General features: G+C 38.5%; 2 protein-coding genes across 2 annotated transcripts; both read right to left on the reverse strand.

Annotated features, from left to right (window-relative positions):
- Nucleotides 1–1,463: 1,463 nt before the first annotated feature.
- LOC110678813 lies at nt 1,464–3,302 on the reverse strand. Its single transcript, XM_021852228.1, has 5 exons — nt 2,945–3,302; nt 2,664–2,882; nt 2,384–2,587; nt 2,101–2,304; nt 1,464–2,044 (listed from the first exon to the last, which is right to left on the reverse strand). The coding sequence occupies exons 1-5, from the start codon at nt 3,174–3,176 to the stop codon at nt 1,830–1,832; spliced, it is 1,074 nt and encodes a 357-aa protein (XP_021707920.1). The 5' UTR covers nt 3,177–3,302; the 3' UTR covers nt 1,464–1,829.
- Nucleotides 3,303–4,322: 1,020 nt separating this feature from the next.
- LOC5565744 (zinc finger protein 454) lies at nt 4,323–15,414 on the reverse strand. Its single transcript, XM_001650026.2, has 6 exons — nt 15,123–15,414; nt 12,913–14,169; nt 5,172–5,261; nt 4,963–5,107; nt 4,806–4,889; nt 4,323–4,591 (listed from the first exon to the last, which is right to left on the reverse strand). Exons 1-6 carry the CDS (start codon nt 15,288–15,290, stop codon nt 4,365–4,367), a joined length of 1,971 nt encoding a protein of 656 aa, XP_001650076.2. The 5' UTR covers nt 15,291–15,414; the 3' UTR covers nt 4,323–4,364.
- Nucleotides 15,415–20,698: the final 5,284 nt, after the last annotated feature.

Raw genomic sequence — 20,698 nt, forward strand, 5'->3', positions numbered from 1 at the left:
GTTTGGATTCCGCCGGGGACTACGACAAGGTGATGGACTTTCGTGCCTATTGTGCTAGAAGGTGTTATGCGAAGAGCCGGGGTATGATTTTTACGAGATCCAGTCAATTTATTTGCTTCGCGGATGATATGGACATTGTCGGCCGTGTGGTATCCCGATGTGCAAGGGTGAGAGCAAATGAGTCAGTTGTGTAGGAGACCGGTAAACTATGGAGTAGCACATACTCACCGTAGCATTTTTTTGAAACTATATTCTGATGGATTTTATAAGAATTGACATCAAACCAGTTGTTCACTATTTCAATTATTTCAGCTAGAAGAAGCGCTTCTTCATACTGTCCAAAATGTCTTCTCAAATTAACTACTGTTGTATGACTTAATAATTCAGCAGCAAGACGAACATTTTGTCTCTCTGAACCCGATACTGTGAGATGCTTCAATGATAATTTAAATAATGAGTTCAGCTCACCGTTTTTAGTTTCACTATGATCAGCAAATGGTGTCTCTAAAGTTGAAGCTTTTTTTATTAAAAGCGTTAAAAAATGCTTTGTTACAAGTTTCCCTGAAATTATCATAGTTTCAATTAGCTTATGTGTTTGTTATTTCACATTTTAAGAAATCTACAACACTATAAAATGTTACCTTTATAGTAAAATCCTTTATCCAACAACCAGTTTCTTATCAATTTCAAAAGATGTGGTGCATCAGGGAAGAAAAATATAGGTTTTCCTGTGACTGGATGGTTCATTGTTGTCTTTCCAGTTTCGTAATTAATTCCTTCATCTTTCCATAATTTCAAATTTTTACCTCCACAATCATGAATAGCTGCTACAACCGTGAAACCGATCGCGTGTAATTTCCTACAAATTTCTTCGAGAATTTCTTTTGTCATAGTTTGATCAAAATCAGCATATATTGGTTGTTTCCACTTGGCAAAAAGTCCACGGGCAGACATTACTTGAAGTTCATTATGTGGTCCAATGACATCATCGTTCCTTTTGTCCAATTCTCGTGTGGATTTCACTGACATTTCATCATATCCCAGGACCACAACTCTTTCAACAGGGCTCATATGTTTCCCGGCTAATTCAAGAATCTTAAATACGTCATTCAGAATTCCTTTTCTCATGTTGATGCACGATGCCCATTCGCGTAATGTCCGAAGGCTTGGAAGAGGAATTTTAAATTCTGATCGAACTATTTCATAGGCCGGCTGGCTGTGATATCTATGAATAGAGAGCAGAAATCTTTGTACATACTTAGCAATACGAATAGTCAAATAATTACTAAATTTTAGTAATTTATGACTATTTTATATTTGCATTTCTTTCATTCGGCAGGGCATTTTCATGCTATTCGTCAATTCACCTGGGTTGAAGCATCGCTAAACTTGAATCCAGTCGAAATGTCAATTAGTGTAAAAATTAACAGAATGAATGAGAAGCAGATAAGAGGAATGTCATTAATGCATAAACTTTAGTAATTCCGTGATTATTGTTGTTCTGAGTAAACGATACCTTAATGAGAATGCCATAGCTGCCTCTTCGGGTTTCCAAATCACCTTTTTCTTTTTACCGAGCAATAAGTCTGTTTGATTTTCAGTGAAAATTGTAAGGAAGGCTTTTCTAACACGTTTTTGAATTTCGTCTTCAGTGATCGTTGTGATATCAGAGATCGACTTTCTAAGACACTCTAGCGAGTGTTCCAAACTTTTTATTTGTTTGTTTTTTTCTTTTGTAGCTGCTTCCAAATGCTTGATCCTTGAATTCTTTTCACGAACCTTAGATAAATTCAAGATCAAATATGGATGAATATGTGATTTGAAGCCAATTACGAAAAAAGCAAAATTATGCATACCGATTGTTTCAACTTTTTGATTATTTCTTTTTGATTTTCTACTTCACGTGCTAGTTCAGCATTCTTTGAATTTGCTTTGGACACAACCTCACGAGGGCCATTTTCATTTAAAGCAATGGCCTCTAGCAATACATCTAACCCATTTTGAATCGGTTGCAATGTGATATTTTCTCTGTCTTCGATTTGTTCTTAAAAAGTATATGATTGAAACTTCTGACAACAAAAATTAAATTTATTACCTTACCATTGTGATCAATAAAAGTTTCATGTTCTTGACTAATGTGAATCCAATCAGGCGAATAGAGGACGGTTTGTTCATTTAATTGGCTTCGAAATTGTTCAGAAACTTTCGATTTAGGAGCAACTACTTCTATTACTTCGTCGGTTGAAATGGTTAATACTGGAAGTAAATTTGATTGCGTTGGTGCTGCATCAGTAGAGAAAACCGCTACAGAATGAATAGTGTAAGTTAAGTTTCTAATAATACTCTAGATGCAATAGAAAAATCATCAAAACAATTGCCTTACCACTTCGTTCTTCAACATTTTCGCTTTCTGGACCAGCGTGAGCCAAATCGGTTGAATGACATTCGGTTAGTATATTAAATTGATTTGAAAATTGTGCTGAGATCTCCGTTTCAAGAGCATCATCATTCAAGACATCGTCGGATAGAGTGAGTAATCCAGGAGGTGCAGATGACTGCGTTGGTACAACGTCAGCACCTAAATTGGCTTTAGAAAGAGTAGCATAGGCTTTGTTAAAAATAACACTTCATATATGTAGTAATAGTAAAAAAAAATAAACAACCTTCCTTAGTAGATGGTATTTGATTAGATTGTTCTGTGGAGTCACATGCAGAAATAGGAGATGGACGGCTTTCACTAGGATATTGATTTTCGTGGTTTAATAAATCTGAGTCATATTCCTCAATAAGCTTCGCCACAAGATCTGAACGATTTTTACGTTCTGCGCGCTGCGATCTGGCCGATGGAATTTCAGGAGGTGGGGAACGAATTGTTGGAACAGCTAATATGAAAAAATATGAAAATTGGTCAGAAAGTTAAAAGAAGAAGATTCCAAGATCTTACCATTTTTCAGTAACTTCTGACGAGCATGGTCCATGTATCGGTTTTCGTAATCGCTTCTCAAAAAGTGCTGAGAGCACAAATATAAGTTCGGACCATCTTTGATGCCACAGAACGAAAGCCATCGGTGCCGAATAGAAATGTTTTTCGGAAACAAGTGAAAACTTATCGAAAGGCTTAGTTTTCTTACACGATACGATGGTATTTTACAAGTTTTTAAAGCACAGACAGGCATCGTCGTTGACTAGTTCGAAGGATTTTCTTTTTTCACTTGTAGTCTGACACGAATAACAAACTGTATGACGTCACCAATCAGAGGGGCAATGGTTGCTATGTGCACATCACTAACGACACACTCACACAACTAAATCAACGCATGCTACACAAAGCCACCTCCTCACCTGTAATAGATCACATTGGCACATACTAGCTGTCGTGTGAGAAAGTGTATTTTGAAGTGTTCAGTGCATATATCGTAAGGCCTAAATAATGTATAAGAGAGGATATCACAGGCCGAATATTTGAATAGATGGCAGACCTGTACACCCGCCTGAAACGCGAAGCAGCAAAAGTTGGACTGGTGGTGAATGCGTCCAAGATAAAACATTTGCTAGTAGGGAGAGCCGAGCGCGACAGGACTCGCCTAGGTGTAGCAGTGTTACGATAGACGGGGATACGTTCGAGTTGGTCGACGAGTTAGTCTACCTTGGATCCTTGCTGACGGCTGATAATAACGTTAGCCTTGAAATACGGTGGCGCATTATCAGTGGAAGTCGGCCTCCACAAGAAGCTGCGGTCAAAAAAGATTCACACCCGCGCCAAATGTACCATGTACAAAACGCTCATAAGGCCGGTAGTACTCTACGGGCATGAAACGTGGACAATTCTCGAGGAGGACCTGCAAGCACTCGAAGTCTTCAAACGTCGGGTGCTTAGGACGATCTTTGGTGGTGTGTGGTTACAAAGGATGAACCACGAGCTCGCCCAACTCTACGGCGAACCCAGTATCCAGAAGGTAGCCAAAGCTGGAAGGATACGGTGGGCAGGGCATGTATCAAGAATGCCGGACAGAAACCCTGCTAAGATGGTGTTCACTTCCGATTCGGTTGGTACAAGAAGGCGTGGAACGCGGCGAGCTAGGTGAGCGGATCAAGTGCAGAACCGAGGATAGAGAGATGTGGCCACGAATCGAGTATTGTGGCGTGGAATTGTTGATTCTTCACCATATCATTGGAAATGAACTTAGAATGACTAGCCTGTCCAAGTCCAAGACATACATTCGATAAAATAATTAATAATTATTCAAACAGCCAGGGCTTTCTGAGCCAAAGGAATCATGGGGTTTAACCTGCAATTTACGAGTTTTTTATTTATCGCTGAATTATCATTAGGTGCCCAGAAAAATAACAACACTCAATTGGATTCAGTACTTGAGCACATAGCCATAGCTCCCAGACGTTGAGGGCAGAATGTTGTACACTGCAATTGCAGTCGACTGGACAGTTTCCGACGATTCTTGATTGCTGTTCTCATTGCTGCTGGCTTGATCTACGTCGTCAACTTCGACAATGTCCACGGACTGCTCAACGGGCATGCTCGTTTGCTGAGTGCGTTGATTGCTTGCCTTGTTGCGAGGTTGCTTCGGTGCACCTGTGGATAGGGACATGTAAAATTATGCTTGAGCCGAGGCCTAGTACACTGAGCCAAAAATACTAACGTTTTTCATAAATGTTGGCTCATGAATCAGTGGAATCAAAAGTCAAACCACGTCAAACTATCGACCATAACTATTTCCTCTAAATTTGTTAAGTATTTTTGACTTAGTGTAGTTTTGAAAGGGTTTACGGAAAGAAAGGATGCTTACCCGTGTGCGTGCTTTCGTGATCTACGAGCGTTCGCTTCAAAATGAAAGATTTCTCACAATAGGAGCACTTGTGGGGTTTATCACCTGTAGACAAAATTATCGCATAATTAGAAAAAACATGACCAACAACGGAGCATCGGATATTCCGGTAACTTACCGGTATGGGTCATTTCATGTCTCCTATAGTTGGTGTGATTGGCGAAAAAACTGTCACAGTACTGGCATTTGTACGGTTTTTCTCCAGTGTGAGTCCGCATATGGTAGCGCAGATGCAGTTTCGCTTTAAACATTTTCAAGCAGATCTGCGAATAAACATTTTTTATTAAAATTTAACCAATTTAGTACATGCGCACTATATCCGCTCACCTCGCACTTAAACTGAGGAACTTCCACATGCTGAGACATGTGGGTTACCAGGTTTACTTTCTGTCGGAAAGTCCATCCGCAAATGGTACACTGTAAAGTGGAAAAATATTTTTAGAACATAAACATCCATCACATTTATCATTATGACTGAAGCAGTCCAAGTTGGTGTAAAATTTACTAATAAAATTGTTATTGGATTACGTTTCTCTAATTGATGTATTTTTTTATATATTTTAAATTAGAATGCTCGTTCTTTGAATGGAAGATTACGAGCTCTTTATTTTTCTAACAGCTAATAACATACATATACACCGTCAACGTATCAGTACCCGCACACGAGTTTAAAAAGTAAGGTAATTTGAGTAAATACACAAAATATTGTCCACAGTATGATTCAACTTGTCGATTTGAATCGTCTAGTGGCTATAGTTTTCAAATTGACTTTATTTAAACAGGGTGGCCAGTGAAAAGTCATTTTCAAATTTCAGGTTTTCTCCCGTTTTTTTTTTTTATATTTCAAAAATATTTCTGGTTTAATTGAAACCTTAAAAACGTAAGTTACAATTTTTACCATTTAAAATTGAAGCCTTTTTGTACAAGTTTTTTGGTCATTCGGCAAAACATTCCTATTATTTACGCATCAAAATTAAGGCTATACTGTTTCTTCTAAATTTCAGTCTGATCTATGAAACGATATTTTATCGTCGGTCGATTTAAATTATCGTGGAATTTGTAATGAAAGTGTTTAGTGTAAAAAAATTAACCATTGTTTGTATGATCGAGTAAATCTTAGAATGAAACATAGTTTTAACTTTTAACCGACAAACAGTCTTAGCAGTGCGCATCGTATCTTCGTGCTGTGCGTACACGAATTCTCTCTGCTCTTGAAAGTTTTTTTAAACTACCTAAAGCAATTAAACAGTACTTTTCAGTGCTACAGAAACAGTATTTTTCAATACTAAAATTAAAAACGGTACTTTTCAGTGCCACTAAAACTATTTTTTCTACTATTGATCCCTTTACGATCCTTATTTGGACCCGTGCCTTCGATTTTTCGTTGGACCCGTTGACGAAAGCTAGCGGTGGTAATCCTTCAGGGTGTCGACTACCTGGAAAAACCTGGAAAGTCAGGGAATGTCAGGGAATTTATTTTTGACCTGGAAAGTCAGGGAAAATCAGGGAATTACACTTGAGGTCAGGGAAAAAATATCAATACTACAACATCAAACGAGTTTATTGTCTGCAAAGTAATTGAATATGCTAAATCAATACACCTTCAGCATGGCTTTGATTTGCAGCCGTAAACTGTGCCGTTATTTTATATCCTAATTGTTGTGGGGATAATACAAGCAACTCGTAAAACATGAACCTTACATGCAAAAACATTGTGCCGTAAAACTGCCATTTTAAGGGGTTAACTTAAGCGCTCGCACCGGCAATTTTCAGCAGACCAGAAATGCTTTTGATTTTACCATGTCTGTAGTCGAAATCAGACTGTTGTAAATTATTTCTGTCAAATGTACAAGCAATGTGGTGGGATGTACCGTAAACATAGTAAATTGGTCCGAAATTCCCTGGTAGTTTCAAGAATGGGCGTTTGTTTTACAACAGAAAGGTTCCTTGTCACGATGAAAATGGGATAATCGTTGGGTACGTTGCCAAGATTCCAATAGCTTTCCTGATAGATTCTGGTGCGGAGGTCAACACCATAAACGTCAAAATTTTCAATAAGTGATGAAGATTGTAGGCGATCGATGTTTCAAATCAAGCAAGGCTCCGATAAATTTCTTAAAGCATATGCAACCCCGGATAACATTGATGTTTCTGCGACATTCGAAGCAGAACTGGTGATATCTGATGATCGTCCATGCTACATGGAGAAGTTTTATGTGGTAGATAAAGCTAGACTGTTATTGAACAGAAGTACCGCGATAAGTTTAATTTGCTTACTCTCAGTGGACAGTAATCACGACTTTACCCACTCGACTAAGGAACCAGGACACAGAAAATTCTCCAGAAATTCTGAGGATGATTCTCAAAGTTCCTCGATTATTTTTAGTAATCCAGAAAATTATTGAAAAGCAGAAATTTCAGGAATATCATTTGAAATAATCTTGATAATCTATTGACCAGTGCTGGGAATGGTAATAGTAGTAGGCTTGAATTTCACGAAAATTACGTGGCTCTTCCCAGTACAGTAGTTCAAAAACGTGAATCTCATCAAGTACACGCAAAAAAATTGTGCGGTAAAAACTACCATTGTAGGGGGTTAAATTAAGCGCTCACACCGGCAATTTTCAGCAGACTAGAAATGCGCTTGATTTTACCATGTCTGTAGTCGAAATCAGATTGTTGTAAATTATTTCTGTCAAATGTACCAGTAATGTGGTGGGCTGTACCGCAAACATGGTAAATTGGTCTGAAATTCCATGGTAGTTTCAAGAATGGGCATAGTCAGCTAAAATAGTAAGTTTTACCACAGAATTTTTTCCCGTGTAGCCTATGTTGGGTGCATGAATTTTCAAAAACGTCATTGAAGGCTCTAAATGCGGGAAATGCAGCGGAAAATAGAACATTTTTCTACAGTAATTTTGGGTTGCCCTTAGCAATGGGTGTTTTGCAATTTTCAAGGCTTTTTTCCTACAGCAGCGATGGACGTGAGTTTCACTGGCTTCGCTGACTGTGATAGGCTTTGTTTGGCTACTGTAGAGTGAATTTCAGAATTTTTCCCAGCCCTGCTATTGACAATTTGTGATATTACTTAGAGATACTCGTAGATGAGTTCTTAGAAGAGTTCCTCGGAGCATTACTGAAGGTACGACAAGTACAAGAGAAACATTAGAAACCTCATCAGTGCATTGTTCAAGCCCTGAATGCATTCCGTTAAGAATATTTAGATATTTTTTTCGTGGAGAAAAGCTAGGGGTAATTCATATCGAAATCCTAAAATATTAACTGTAACTAATCATCGTGAAGAATTATCAAAGATATTCTAAGGAAAAAATAAATAAAAATAATTTGTAAAAAATATGTTATCCTGAAAAATATTTTTATAAGCATTCCTGGACAAGTTCTAGGAAATCAAAATGCTATTTTAGAAATATTTAAGACTGAAAGACATTCTCTAACAATTTTTAGAGAATCTTGGAGATGAGGAGCTTCTGGAGGAAATCTTTCAAGAGTTCATTGAGAAGTATTGAAGGAATATCTGGAAAAAAATCTTAAGAATTTCAAGAAGAATTTCTGAGCAATCTATGTGGAATTCCTTGAAGGAATTCTCCAAGAAAGTTTTATGGCAATGGCTAGCATTTTTCCTGGAAGAAGCCAAATTTGTGGATAGCTTTCTTCCACTAAAAAAAAGTATGGTAGATGATCGTAATAGTGTTGCCTCTTGTATAAAAAAGGAAGGAGGACCAAAATTTTCGTTCATGCCTAAAATTTTAAATTAGGTCTGAGGTAGTTCACTAGCCGAGAACATCTTTGTTCATACGGATCTTCAAGTTTGAAATGTAAATAGATTCTCAATTGTTCAGTTTTATCATATCAGCTTGAATAAACGTTCAAAAATGTCATATGGCAGGTACATATATCTCAATAAAGCAAAAGCCTTTGATCAGTTTATTCATACGACCTATAACATAACGAATATGTATCTTTTTGTAAAAATCTTACTTACAGTCACCCCACAGTTATGGATCAACTAAGGGTAATTTTTCAGAACAAAATATGATTTAAAAACATGGTGACACTGTACAAAACAAAATTACCTCCCTGTCACTGAAGAATATAGTTGTTTTTTAGAATACACCTCAAAATACCCGATTATTTACGCTAAAGTGTCGATTTCGATAAAAATTTCAAACGATGTCCACCCCACAGATGCGGATCAGTGGGAGAGGAGGATCCCTATTATGAATCAAATCGACTCATATTATGGATCAAAACACTATAACAGCAATTTATCTGCGAGGTAAACGAATGGTGTGCTAGTGAAAGCATACATTTTGGCGTTTATTTCAGAATCGTCTTATCTTTGATTCATAACTGTGGTATGGTTTTCAATGCCCCACAGTTATGAATTAACGCTTTTGGGAATACGGTTGACATTTTATTTCCTACGAACGGCAAAAATAAGCTTAAGCATATTATAATTGATTGCGATGCTGTACAGATTTATGGTTCACATATAGAAAATGTGTTCTGCGTAATTGCAACTCTATTTGATGAGATATTCCCATTTTAATCCAACTCTGATCCATATCTGTGTGCTATCCATAACTGTGGGGTGACCGTATTTTGGTTCAAATTAACCAACGCAGTGGTCTGAAACTTTTCTGGAAAATGACTGGAAGGTCAGGGAAAGTCAGGGAATTTTATTTTCAAAATTGAGTCGACACCCTGTCCTTCTTGGACACCATCTTGGAAAAAAAAAACCTCCTAGGAGGTCTCGTCTTCTTTCGTTTATTCACTAAACATGGTTGCAACTACAAACAAAAGTAAGGGTGAATCTCTGAATTCACAACTTCCTTCCAAAAAAGTGGGATTTAAAACTGTCACTAGACGTGGCAAGAATGGAAGAAAGGACGTTTCTCCGGAATGCGAACTTTCTTCCAAGGGTGAAATGGATAATGTTAGTAATTGCATCGAAATGAGCAATCAGTTCGATGCTCTAGATAAATTTTCCGAACACCAAATCGAAGCAGTCTCTAACCCAGGCTCTTAGATTCAAGTGAGGAAGCAAAGAGTGCCGCCTATCGTAGTCAGTTGTTCCGAATTTGCGGGATTTAGGAAGAAGTTTTTGAACTCCATTAGGGGAATCAAGGACTCTTTCTAAATCGCAAATAAAGGAGACTGTCGCGTTTTGCCTGAAACTCTTAAAGATCGCGTACTTCTTCTCAAACATCTTGAAGAGAAGAAGCACATTTTTTTTTACTTATAACGACCAAACTGAACGTTTGTTCAAAGTCGTCTTGAAAGGTCTCTCAAGTGACTATAAGTCACTTGAAGATATCAAAAATGGAATAAATGATTTACTTGAATTTTCCCCAGTCCAAGTAATCACTATGAAAAAGAGAACCCAATCTGGCATTGTTCGGAAAGGACTTTCTCAAGGATATTATTTAGTTCACTTTAACAAAAAAGATCTAAACAATATTAAAGCTTTAGAAAAAAAAGCTAAACTTATGTTCGATGTCCGTGTGACATGGGAACATTTCAAGAAACCTGGAGGAAACTACCAGAACCCTACTCAGTGCCGTCTGTGCCAAAAGTGGGGTCATGGTACAAAAAATTGCCGCATGGATGCTAAATGCATGATTTGCGGAGGTTCTTCTCACGCTAAGGACATCTGTCTAGTGAAGGAAGATACCACCAAGTTTATATGCTCGAATTGCGGGGGCAATCATAAGTCCAATTTTTGGGCATGCCATTCGCGAAGGAGAGTCGTCGAGGCTCGTGCCAGGCAGATGAAAGATAATATCCGTTACGATAACGGTCGTTTCCGGAATTTGCCTGGTAGAGTATCGAACAATGCTCGCGGAACATTACTAAAGGACCTATGTACAAATGAGAGATTCTCTCCTCTCTCGTTCTCTTTCGATTATAACAGTGGAATACTAAAGATTTTGGGAAGTTTTTCACTATAGATCGAAAGTCAATTTCCTTGACTAGCGTTTCATACAAAAAACGCAACAGAAGAGGTTAATGTGACTCAGTTATTAATGAAAGAGAAAGTAAACAAAGAGAGCCTCTCAATGTTAGATAGGTCCTTTAGTAATGTTCCGCGAGAATGTTTATTTTTCAGTTAACGATCGCTTGATTAGGAATCATACCCATCAGGAAGATCAAGATTAAGATTAATTTCGAATGTATCTACCCACGGTAAATCCTTTGCCGATATCGTAGCAGGTAATTTGAACTCCTCCCCTATTCGTACTATGAGTACCCATTCTACTTGTTTCAGATCAAATGAAAAAAAAAGCCCTACCGCTACAAGTAACATCTACTCCGCCTCTTCGTCTACCGAAAGTTCTTACGGAAAATCATCAAATGTACCCATTTCAAATGATATGTCTGTCTCTGATTTGAATTTTTTAACTAACCAATAGAATCTAATGATTGATGCAATGTTCAAAGCCACCACTATGACTGAAGCAGTCCAAATTGCTGTAAAATTTACTAATCAAATTGTTATTGAATTACGTTTTTCTAATAAATCCAATAAATAATAATTTAAATATTATAAATTGGAATGCTTAGGGGGGTCCGTAGCCTTGAGGTAACGCTTTCGCTTCATAAGCGGAAGGTCATGGATTCAATTCTCAGCCCCTCCAAAAAAATAACCCGTCCAGCCACCAGAAGACGCCGCACGGAGGACCGTGCTTAGGGGAACACATCCATCCTCCGTCAGTATCAGATGGTGACTGAGACAAACTGACCCACTTCGCAGGCAGCTAGCCTCAAACGACTCAGGAACACGGCAAAACGAACCACCGCAAGAGCAATTGACTATGGCTTATGGAAATCGATTGGACCAACAGCAGAGCACTCTCCTACCTGCTCGGTGTGAGAGCAAAAGAGCAGAAGAGAGTGAAAGCAGATGTAAATATAGATTAGCTAAAAATAGAACTGTATCGGTAAGGAAGATACAGATAAACTGATTCCGGCACAGTAGTGGCCACGAGCACGGAGTGCCTTAAAAAAAAAAGCAAGCATTTAAATTGGAATGCTCGTTCCTTGAATGGTAAGGAGGACGTGCTGTTTAATTTTCTTACAGCTAATAACGTGCATATAGCAGTTATTACCGAAACGTATTTAAAACCTGGATCCAAACTTAAAAAAGATCCTAACTTTTTTGTTTATCGTAATGATCGACTTGATGGGGCATGTGGGGGAGTTGCAATCATAATTCATAGGCGTATAAAACATCAACTGTTTTCGACATTAGAAACTAAAGTTTTTGAAACTTCAGGTGTTTCAGTTGAAACACAGCTTAGTAAACATACTTTCATAGCTGCCTATTTGCCTTTTCAATGCTCTGGACAGAAAGTTAATTTGCTCCATACTGACTTGCGAAAATTGATTCGCAATAAGTCAACAAATTTTGTCATTGGTGACTTTAATGCCAAACATCGGTCATGGAATAATTCTGAAAGTAATTCCAACGGCAGAATTTTATTTGATGAGTGCTCTTCAGGATATTTCTCAATTCAATACCCTACGTGTTTTTCTCTTCTAGAAATCCATCTACGATTGATTTGGTCCTAATCGACTCTAGGCATCTTTGTAGCCAATTAGTTACTCATGCTGATTTTGATTCTGATCATGTTATTTGTACATTTCAAAGATTTTCTAAAATTTGACGTAAAGAAGGGTGTTTTGTTTAAGTGTGCAGAATAGTGATGAATACTTATTTGTTTTGCTAAAGTATAACATGATAATACGAACGGTTTTCTTGTACTCGAAAACGACTTTTGAAATTTGTGTGGACGTCAAATAAATTAACTAGGTTTTTTGTTTAACATTAGTTGGTATATACTGAGTTCTTGGAGAATGGTTCATTCTGGGGAATAGCTTTGTGGGGAATGTTATAGAATCTGAATGGCCAGTTTGAAGAGTTATTAAACCATACTGCCGAATATCTTGGATCTGTATCTTGACGTTTAGTCTATGCATTTTACAAAAAAACACTATTAAAACCTGAATTTTGGTCGTTGAAAGAGGTCGGAGTGTAGGCGCTTACCTGATGCTGTTTATCCTGCTCGTGCATATATTCGATGTGTTTGGTCAAGGTACTTTTCCACCTGAACGTCTTTTGGCAAACTTTGCACTTTAACGACGCAGCGCCTTCGTTGTGTTCGTTCGCTTCGTGTGCGGTTAGCTTTTCGGTGGTGCCGAACTTCAGTCCACAGAGAGCGCATTGGAAATTGTTGAACTTATACTTTCGCCTTTGGTGATGCATGACCCTCTTTTTGTCGGCAAACCGTTGGAAGCAGACCTGGCACTGTTCCGGTCTATCCGGATGATCAAGATCCGCTGCTTGCTTCTCGATCCAGTGTGCGACTTTGGAGTGCGCAAGCAAATCGTCTTCGTTCGTAAAAGATTGGGAGCACCTTCTGGCGCAGCAAACCCATCCGAATTCCTTCTTGGTCGTTTCCCTGACCCGCACTATCACCGCAACGGGCTCCCCCTCAGGATGAAGCTTGGCGTGCTCCCGTCGTTTACCGACGACTTTGAAGCGTATGTTGCACTTCTTGCATTCCCAAACTGCTTTCAACAGCCGAACACGCTCTTGATGGTAGTTAAGACTTTTGGCCGAGTTGAACCGACGGAGACAACCTTCGCAGAATAATTTGGATGTTGGTTTCCTCAGGCTTTCATTTTTCCAAATATGAACCGTTTTACGATGCGCCTCGAGTTCTCCAGCTGATCCGAATACCTGAAGACAACCGCAGCAAACATAATCTTCCGGCTTAATTTCAATCGACGTAAACAGTTCTTGCTCTCTTTCAGTCAGCAGAAAATCTTCCTCCTTTTGAAGCGGTAATCTTTGTATTCTTTTCCTTTTCTTCCTCTTAGGTGCCGGACTTCCGCTTCTTTGTCGAGGCTTTGGCTTCGATTTCAACCCAACCTGCTTTCTTTTAACCGTCCTCTTTTCCTCCTTCTTTTGCTCATCGCTTTTCTTCCAGTCGACGTCGGTATCGTTTTCCGGCTCAAAATCATCATCCTGCAAGGTAGCTTCCTCACCGTCTATTCGCTCAAACGGCTCACATTTTATTTCAAGAAAGTGGGTAACAGTCGTCTTTGACTCTGTCTGCTCCTCCGCAGCTACCGGAGAGCCGATAACGCCCGGACTTTGCTCCCGGGATGGTTCTGTTTTGTAGAGATTACGCAGCTTGGCATCGCAGTCACGGGTGGTTTTCGCGAAAGCTTCCAACAGCTTCACCGTTTCGAAGCAATCGTGGCAAATTGCCGATGGGAGGCCGTCGTTTTCGTCGATCTGTTTTCGAAATATTGAAATCGTGAAATTCGTATTGTACCTAATACTTAAGATCCATTTTCCCAATCCCATGTTGTATCGACGCTCTCCGATTAGACTGAAATTTGCAGGGCGAGTTCTTCTATAAGCAAAACCAAACAGATGGGCATGAGCATGATTATAGGCTAGCAATGATAATAACATTATCTATGCGACACTGGCATTCTTGAGTACGTTTTAAGCGAAACCTTATAGGATATTTTGAGTACACAGGGACATTGTAGGAGATATGTGTGGTATTCATGGGCGTTTTAAAACTAGTTTTAGGAAATGTGAATTATGGTGAAAAGGGTCAATAGTATATTTTCTTCAATTAAGATTAAAAATTGCACATGAGAATTCTCGCGTAACAATTCTAAAGGGCCAATGATCAAATTCTAAACAAATCGGGTTTTGATACCATTCGATAGCATCTCCCAACACCCACAAACTATGCAAACATTGTCAACATAATCATAAAACTTACCGTTATAAACTCGTTCTCGCTCCACCAAGAGGGCCTACAATCGGAAAATTTCGTAAACTGTCATTGGCCTTAGTATGGTGAGAGGCCAATGACTCTCTCTTGCTCATTCATTCAAACTAGAAAGAAATCACATTGATTGATTTGAATACTGAAAAATAGGAATTGAAAATGTGGTGAATAATATTCAAATCGAATTTTCTCAGAGTCAACGATCTGAGGATTGGCCCTTTTGAATTGTTACGCGAGTGATTAGCTTCTCATTGTTATTGATTTGTTAGATATTATGCCCTCATCGCAAATCCCTCTCGATTTTATAAATCTGATTTTTTTTTTTAATATTGATAGAAAAACCCTGCAAATTTCAGCCTGATCGGAGAGCATCGATAAAACGTCCCTTTGGAAAGGGGATTGCGGTTCTCGCGAGCTAGTTTTCCAACTAATGTCTCACCTGTACAGCGGTGCAATCCTTGATGATGTTCGCTATGAATTTACCATTCAGCTGGGCGAAGATTGGAACCAGCTTCCTCCGATGACGCTTTTCCCGCCTATCGGGGCTCATGCATGTTCGGCATACTTCCAGTTCGCCATCACCGCTGCGAGTATCCTCGTCACCCATCGTGCTAAGAAAATTAGAAAAATCACTAACAATCGGCAAGTTTTCACGGTTTTCACTATTGTAAAATTCAACGATGCACGGTGTTTGTTGTTGTTGAGCCAGTCGACAAAACAATAAGAAAGTCAAATGTTTTGACGTCTCCTTGTACCGTTATCGATACCGTTCCCGAAGTGTACATGGAACTGAAACTTTGATCTCACGCTTTCATCCTCGCGGTGAAGTGAGAAGCGAGAAAACGCTGCACTGAAATAAAATAGGCCATGACATTCCAAAACAGCTGATCGGGAAGCTCTTTGACAGTTCTTCTATGAAAATGACAGCCTCGTGCACTCAGAAATAAAAATAGTCACAGAATTACTAAAATATATGCATTAATGACTATTTTCTATCTGCCTCTTTTTTATTCTGCTGTGAATTTTCACACAAACTGTCATTTCGACTGGGTTGAAGCGTAGCGATGCTTCAACCCAGGTGAATTGACGAATAGGAATAAAATTCCCTGCAGGATGAAAGAGAGGCAGATAGAAAATAGTCATAAATTACTAAAATTTAGTTATTCTGTGACTACCCGTGTTTCTGCGTGTCTATGCACCGGTCCTCCACCGATGTAAGCAAATGCATAGACGGACCTGTCACATGAAAAGGCCTATAAAGATATGAAGAACAAGGGGGTGGTCACTCTACACACTTCAGTCGGCACACATAGTTTGAAGTTGTGCCTTCAGAGTTCCAAGGTGCGCCAAGTGCGCCAGGCTAGCTATAATTTTCCATCCAGCTTTTTAACGCTCGCCATAAAAACAATATGCTATAAAATATTTGACAGAAGCTTGCAACCACCACTGAACTGTAACTTGGAAATATGTCCTCAGCAAGCCATGACGAACAGTTAATTTTTATAGTCTTCATTTTTTTTTTGTCCCTGATTGGGCGGAACTACGAAACGCTAAATTGCAGATTGTGGATTTGGGTTGCGGGCGATGAAGCGACTAGAGAATTGAATAAAGATCGTGAAAGTGATCCACGAAAGCATCTGCAATGACTGTTCGGTCTTTTGTGGTAATACCATCGATTTTGAGTGCCATGCCTTTTCCCTTGAATGCTATTAACCCTGTTCCAAAGGTCGGATACTGATTGATCATTGTTGATTCCATGTAGGAAATCGGACTACAATTTTTCTTGGGAAAATAATATAAAAGGCATTGTTATATTTCCATGAGTTCTGAAGAAATACCTCCACAGATTCCTCCAGAAAACGCTTCACGCTGCAACGCTATTGATACCCCAGGGATCCTTCCATAATTTCCTCCACAGATGCCACCGGTAATTCTTCTGCCAATTTCACCCTAGAGGAATTCTTTCACAAAAACCTTCAAGGAATCCTCGGATAGTTCCTCGATTTTTAGCCGATTACTTCAAGCATTATTGCTTGAGGTCTTCCAGGAATTCCTAAAGAAATGTCTCATGAAAGTCTTAATAAATTCGTTCGGTGTTTCTCTATGAACTTCCTCCAGCAATTTTTTACATAGATTTTGTTTTGTCACAGTTAAAGACACCGACACGTTCATGCTTCTAGTGGAAGATTTGCCCTTTGAAAGAAGCAACACTAGAGTTTCCAATCCCGGGAGAGATCGTCAATTGCTTTTAAATAAAAAAGATAATATATATGTAAGTCATTGTTTATCTATTTTTGTTGAGCCAGTAGTTGTCCACCGGTTCCGGTACGACCAAGACTTCCGCACCGTCGGGGCCCTGGCTGCTCGGACAGTCTGTTGGGAATTGTGGGGAATAGGTACTATGTTCCTTGTGCGTCAGTTCCGATGGGAGCTCAAAGAGGACTTGATCTAAATGAAACCTAAAAAAGCAAAAGACGATTATACCTACATGCGAATCGGAATTAGATTTTAGTTTGAGTTGTCACTTAGCAATGAAAATTATCGTTATTATTGATGGGTTACTAAGGATTTATTTTCGAGTTTCAGTTCAGTGGTGGTAGTGTGCTTGTGTCAAATATTTTATAGCATGACAAGCGTAAAAAGCTGGATACTATAAAAACTCAATGAACTGAAATTATCGAAAATGTTCTCAGCAAACATTGGACTATGGAATTTTCTTGTTGTTTGCCTCTGGTTCTAAAATGTGAGCTACTCTAGAAGTTGAATTTCAAAAATGTTAGGCTTTTGTAAAACCTAATGTAATTGAAGTAACTTTCAGGAATCGTTTTTGTTTTGCATTCGTTGTTCTAGTCTAGTGTGTTAGTCAAATTCAAATCAACAAAGCTCAGCGATATTAACGTGAGACTGTAAATTGAAATGGATGACGAAAAAATCAGATTTGGACTATTTCTGAAGTTGTTCTTGTCTATGTATCGATCATTTTTATTTTCCCAACTTCCCAATGACTTAGTAATAAAACTAATAGAAAAAATGTACAACCAAATGTACAACTGTGTTTGCGTATTGAATTGTGACCATAATTTATTTATAATCATTTTACAATCAAATTAAAAAAAAAATAGCTTCCACATTCCACGATTTCATCCAATCGACTAAGAAAAGTTCCGTCGTTGAGATAACGCTGAACTTATAACCAACATCGTTAGACATTCCGGACCATCACAAAGCATCATTCTTGCATTCAATTAACTTATGAATGAAAGACCCACAAAGCTTTTCGAACCCGCCTCGTCGTTGGATTAAGGCTTGGATTTCGTTGTATATAAAAAAATACAGGGAGTTACACTTGAGAAGCTCACTTTTCCTGTCCTACCATCGATGAGTTTCGTGAACCTGAAATGAAATGGATGTTGAAATCATCGAATAATAGTAAGAATTTGAATGAAAAGTGTTTTGCAGGTCCTCGTGAAGACAAACCTCTGGGTGACAGTAAACACAACATTCGAAAATCATGACATGCTAAGAATATTTCTTTGAATTATCAGTTCAGTTTTTATAGCAGGTGCCCTTATGGTAAACATGTGCCAATTAGCGTGCTCATGTGCGCCCGGTGTGCGCCAGGCGCACTGTGTAGAGTGACCACCCCTTTGCGAAAAACCCAGTAATATATGTACACCAATCATTACTGACTAAATCGTTATTTTTTGACAACTGGAAGAGCTTTCAGATTTACTGATTTTCGGTATATATCAGAATTACTGAGTTAACTCTGCTGTTCAAAAACCCAGTAAAATTTTACCGACTTCGGTAATAAAATCTTAGTGTGTACCTACCCACGGGTTTATTCACAAATTGCATAACGCCGAAAATGGCTATTTTCGACACCCACCCACCCCCTTGTAACGCTTTTTGTATGAATATTTTACGAATTTTGTATGAACCGTAACATTACGAGGACACCCACCCACCCCCTTTAGCGTTATGAAATTTGCGAATGGGCCCCACTCGGGAAGCCGAAATCCCAGTACCGTAATCGTGATCGACGGATTTGCTTCAGTAAATTGATTTCTCGCTACATGCGATAATAAAAACCAACTTCGAGCAAAAACAATTATCTTGAAAATTCACATGAGTGAGCATTTTTTATGCAATTCTGGACACAAATAGTCACCAGTTACTTGCTTTTAAAGCAAAAGCTCACTTTTCTAGAAACTTTTCACCCAGTTTAACTTGTATTTCAATTGAAAGTAACAACATGGAAAATTACAAGTATAATCGAAACTGTAGCACCATCCAGCACCACCACTACGCTCACCATCATCATTGATTCTACTTTCACCCATTCACATCTTCGCGCATCTCATCAATCTACGCGCATCGTTCAGCAGAAGATGTCAGCGCATGAAGCACATCAAATCTAGAATCTAACTGATCTAACAAATCGGATTTTATCCAGAAGGTCATCTTAACGGTGATGTGGATGTGTCGCCCCCCCTCGATTTTTGTGGCAAAACAGATTACCGAGTCTCAGTAATTTATGTAAATTACCGATTTTCGTCAATTTGCATCTGTCAAAATCGCTCATCTGTCAAAATTGAACGAGATTTCAGTAAAAATATGCTTTACCGACTGAATTCGTCATTTAAGTTTACCGAAATTAAATTCTACGATTAAGTGCGAGGACCTTGCGATCGATAGGCTCGTGCGTACACCCCGCGCCTATCGACGGCTTGGTGTGGAGTGATGCTAAACGATACATAAAGCGTTCATATTGCGATAATCGTTCCATCTTTCATAAGGCAAGATGTATGATTTTCGTTAGTCCAGTTCGCTGCGTGCTCGATAGGTAGACGGTTTGACAGTTCGATAGGTAGATTCAAGACCAACAATTGAAAAGGCCTTAAGTCCAAAATGTAAACAAATCGGGTTTCTGCTGATTTAAGTGTATAAGAGCCTATTCTTACTGTATCATACAATAGTCATGCAAAAATATGCATGAAAGTTGAAAAAATATCATTTTTCTAAAAGGCCCCATCTTATTTCCCGATAATTAGGATATTAATCGCAAATGCGGCCTTTTCCCAAAAAGGCCCCATTTCTATATTTACTTGAAACCGAGTTGAGGCCTATTAAACAAACATCAAAATTGCAACTAAAATTACGAAAAAATGTTTCAAATTTACTAAGCAGATACAAGTTATACTTCAGCCGCTCCGCTCCATGTATTATTGTACACAGCGATAGTCTCAACAGCGAACATAATCAAATTTTTCGTCGGGTTCCTGTGGAGTGATGTATTTTGTATCATACTACCTAATAATACCTGTGTCAGCCTGTCTGTACTTCACGACTTATTGATAACAACACGATTTCGTTACAATTACATGAAACATAACGTTCAATTGAAATATTACTTCAATTGAGCAAATATTTCCATATAATTGCTCGACGACACTCTCGCTTAGCACATCCATTATGTTTATCGATGACGATGATTGAATAAATCACATATTTAATCGACCGCACGAATTTTCTCTTGCTGTAGGGATCTCCAAGTACTTTACTTCACCACTTAACACTCTTCTACACTTCAAATTTCTTATTTTATCATCAATTTTGAATGATTTTCAAAAGGCCACATCAGAAGATGATGAAAAAACAAGCCACAACTAGAAGGCCTCAACACATTTTAGAGTAAACAAAGGCGTCAACTCACAGGCCTCATCAGCGTCGGCCGGCGTCTATGGGCACAAATGAAAAGGGCTGCATTGCTTTTGGTGAAATAAAAGCCTCATTTCCTTTGACTCGTTTTTTTAGCAGGATTTTTTGCTAAAATGATAGTAAAGAATATTCATAGCTATAAATCAGTTTATCCATCGACTTTCTGGACGATAAAATAACATAAAATGCTTAAATTCATAATTTAAATTTGATTTATTGTTTGACAAAACAAGATTGCATTTTTCTCATTGTTTACTTTTTGGAGATGAGGCCTTTTGAATTGTTAGTCTTGAA

This window comes from Aedes aegypti, chromosome 3, assembly GCF_002204515.2.
Source record: "Aedes aegypti strain LVP_AGWG chromosome 3, AaegL5.0 Primary Assembly, whole genome shotgun sequence".
Classification (NCBI taxonomy): domain Eukaryota; kingdom Metazoa; phylum Arthropoda; class Insecta; order Diptera; family Culicidae; genus Aedes; species Aedes aegypti.

Coding starts and splice junctions, on each gene's coding strand:
- LOC110678813 (XM_021852228.1), bottom strand. CDS start 3,176: ATGCCTGTCTGTGCTTTAAAAACTTGTAAAATACCATCGTATCGTGTA. Junction 2,588..2,663: donor AATACCATCTACTAAGGAAG/GTTGTTTATTTT, acceptor CTCTTTCTAAAG/CCAATTTAGGTGCTGACGTT. Junction 2,045..2,100: donor AACTTTTATTGATCACAATG/GTAAGGTAATAA, acceptor ATACTTTTTAAG/AACAAATCGAAGACAGAGAA.
- LOC5565744 (XM_001650026.2), bottom strand. CDS start 15,290: ATGGGTGACGAGGATACTCGCAGCGGTGATGGCGAACTGGAAGTATGC. Junction 5,108..5,171: donor TTCCTCAGTTTAAGTGCGAG/GTGAGCGGATAT, acceptor GTTTATTCGCAG/ATCTGCTTGAAAATGTTTAA. Junction 4,890..4,962: donor ACATGAAATGACCCATACCG/GTAAGTTACCGG, acceptor TTTTGTCTACAG/GTGATAAACCCCACAAGTGC.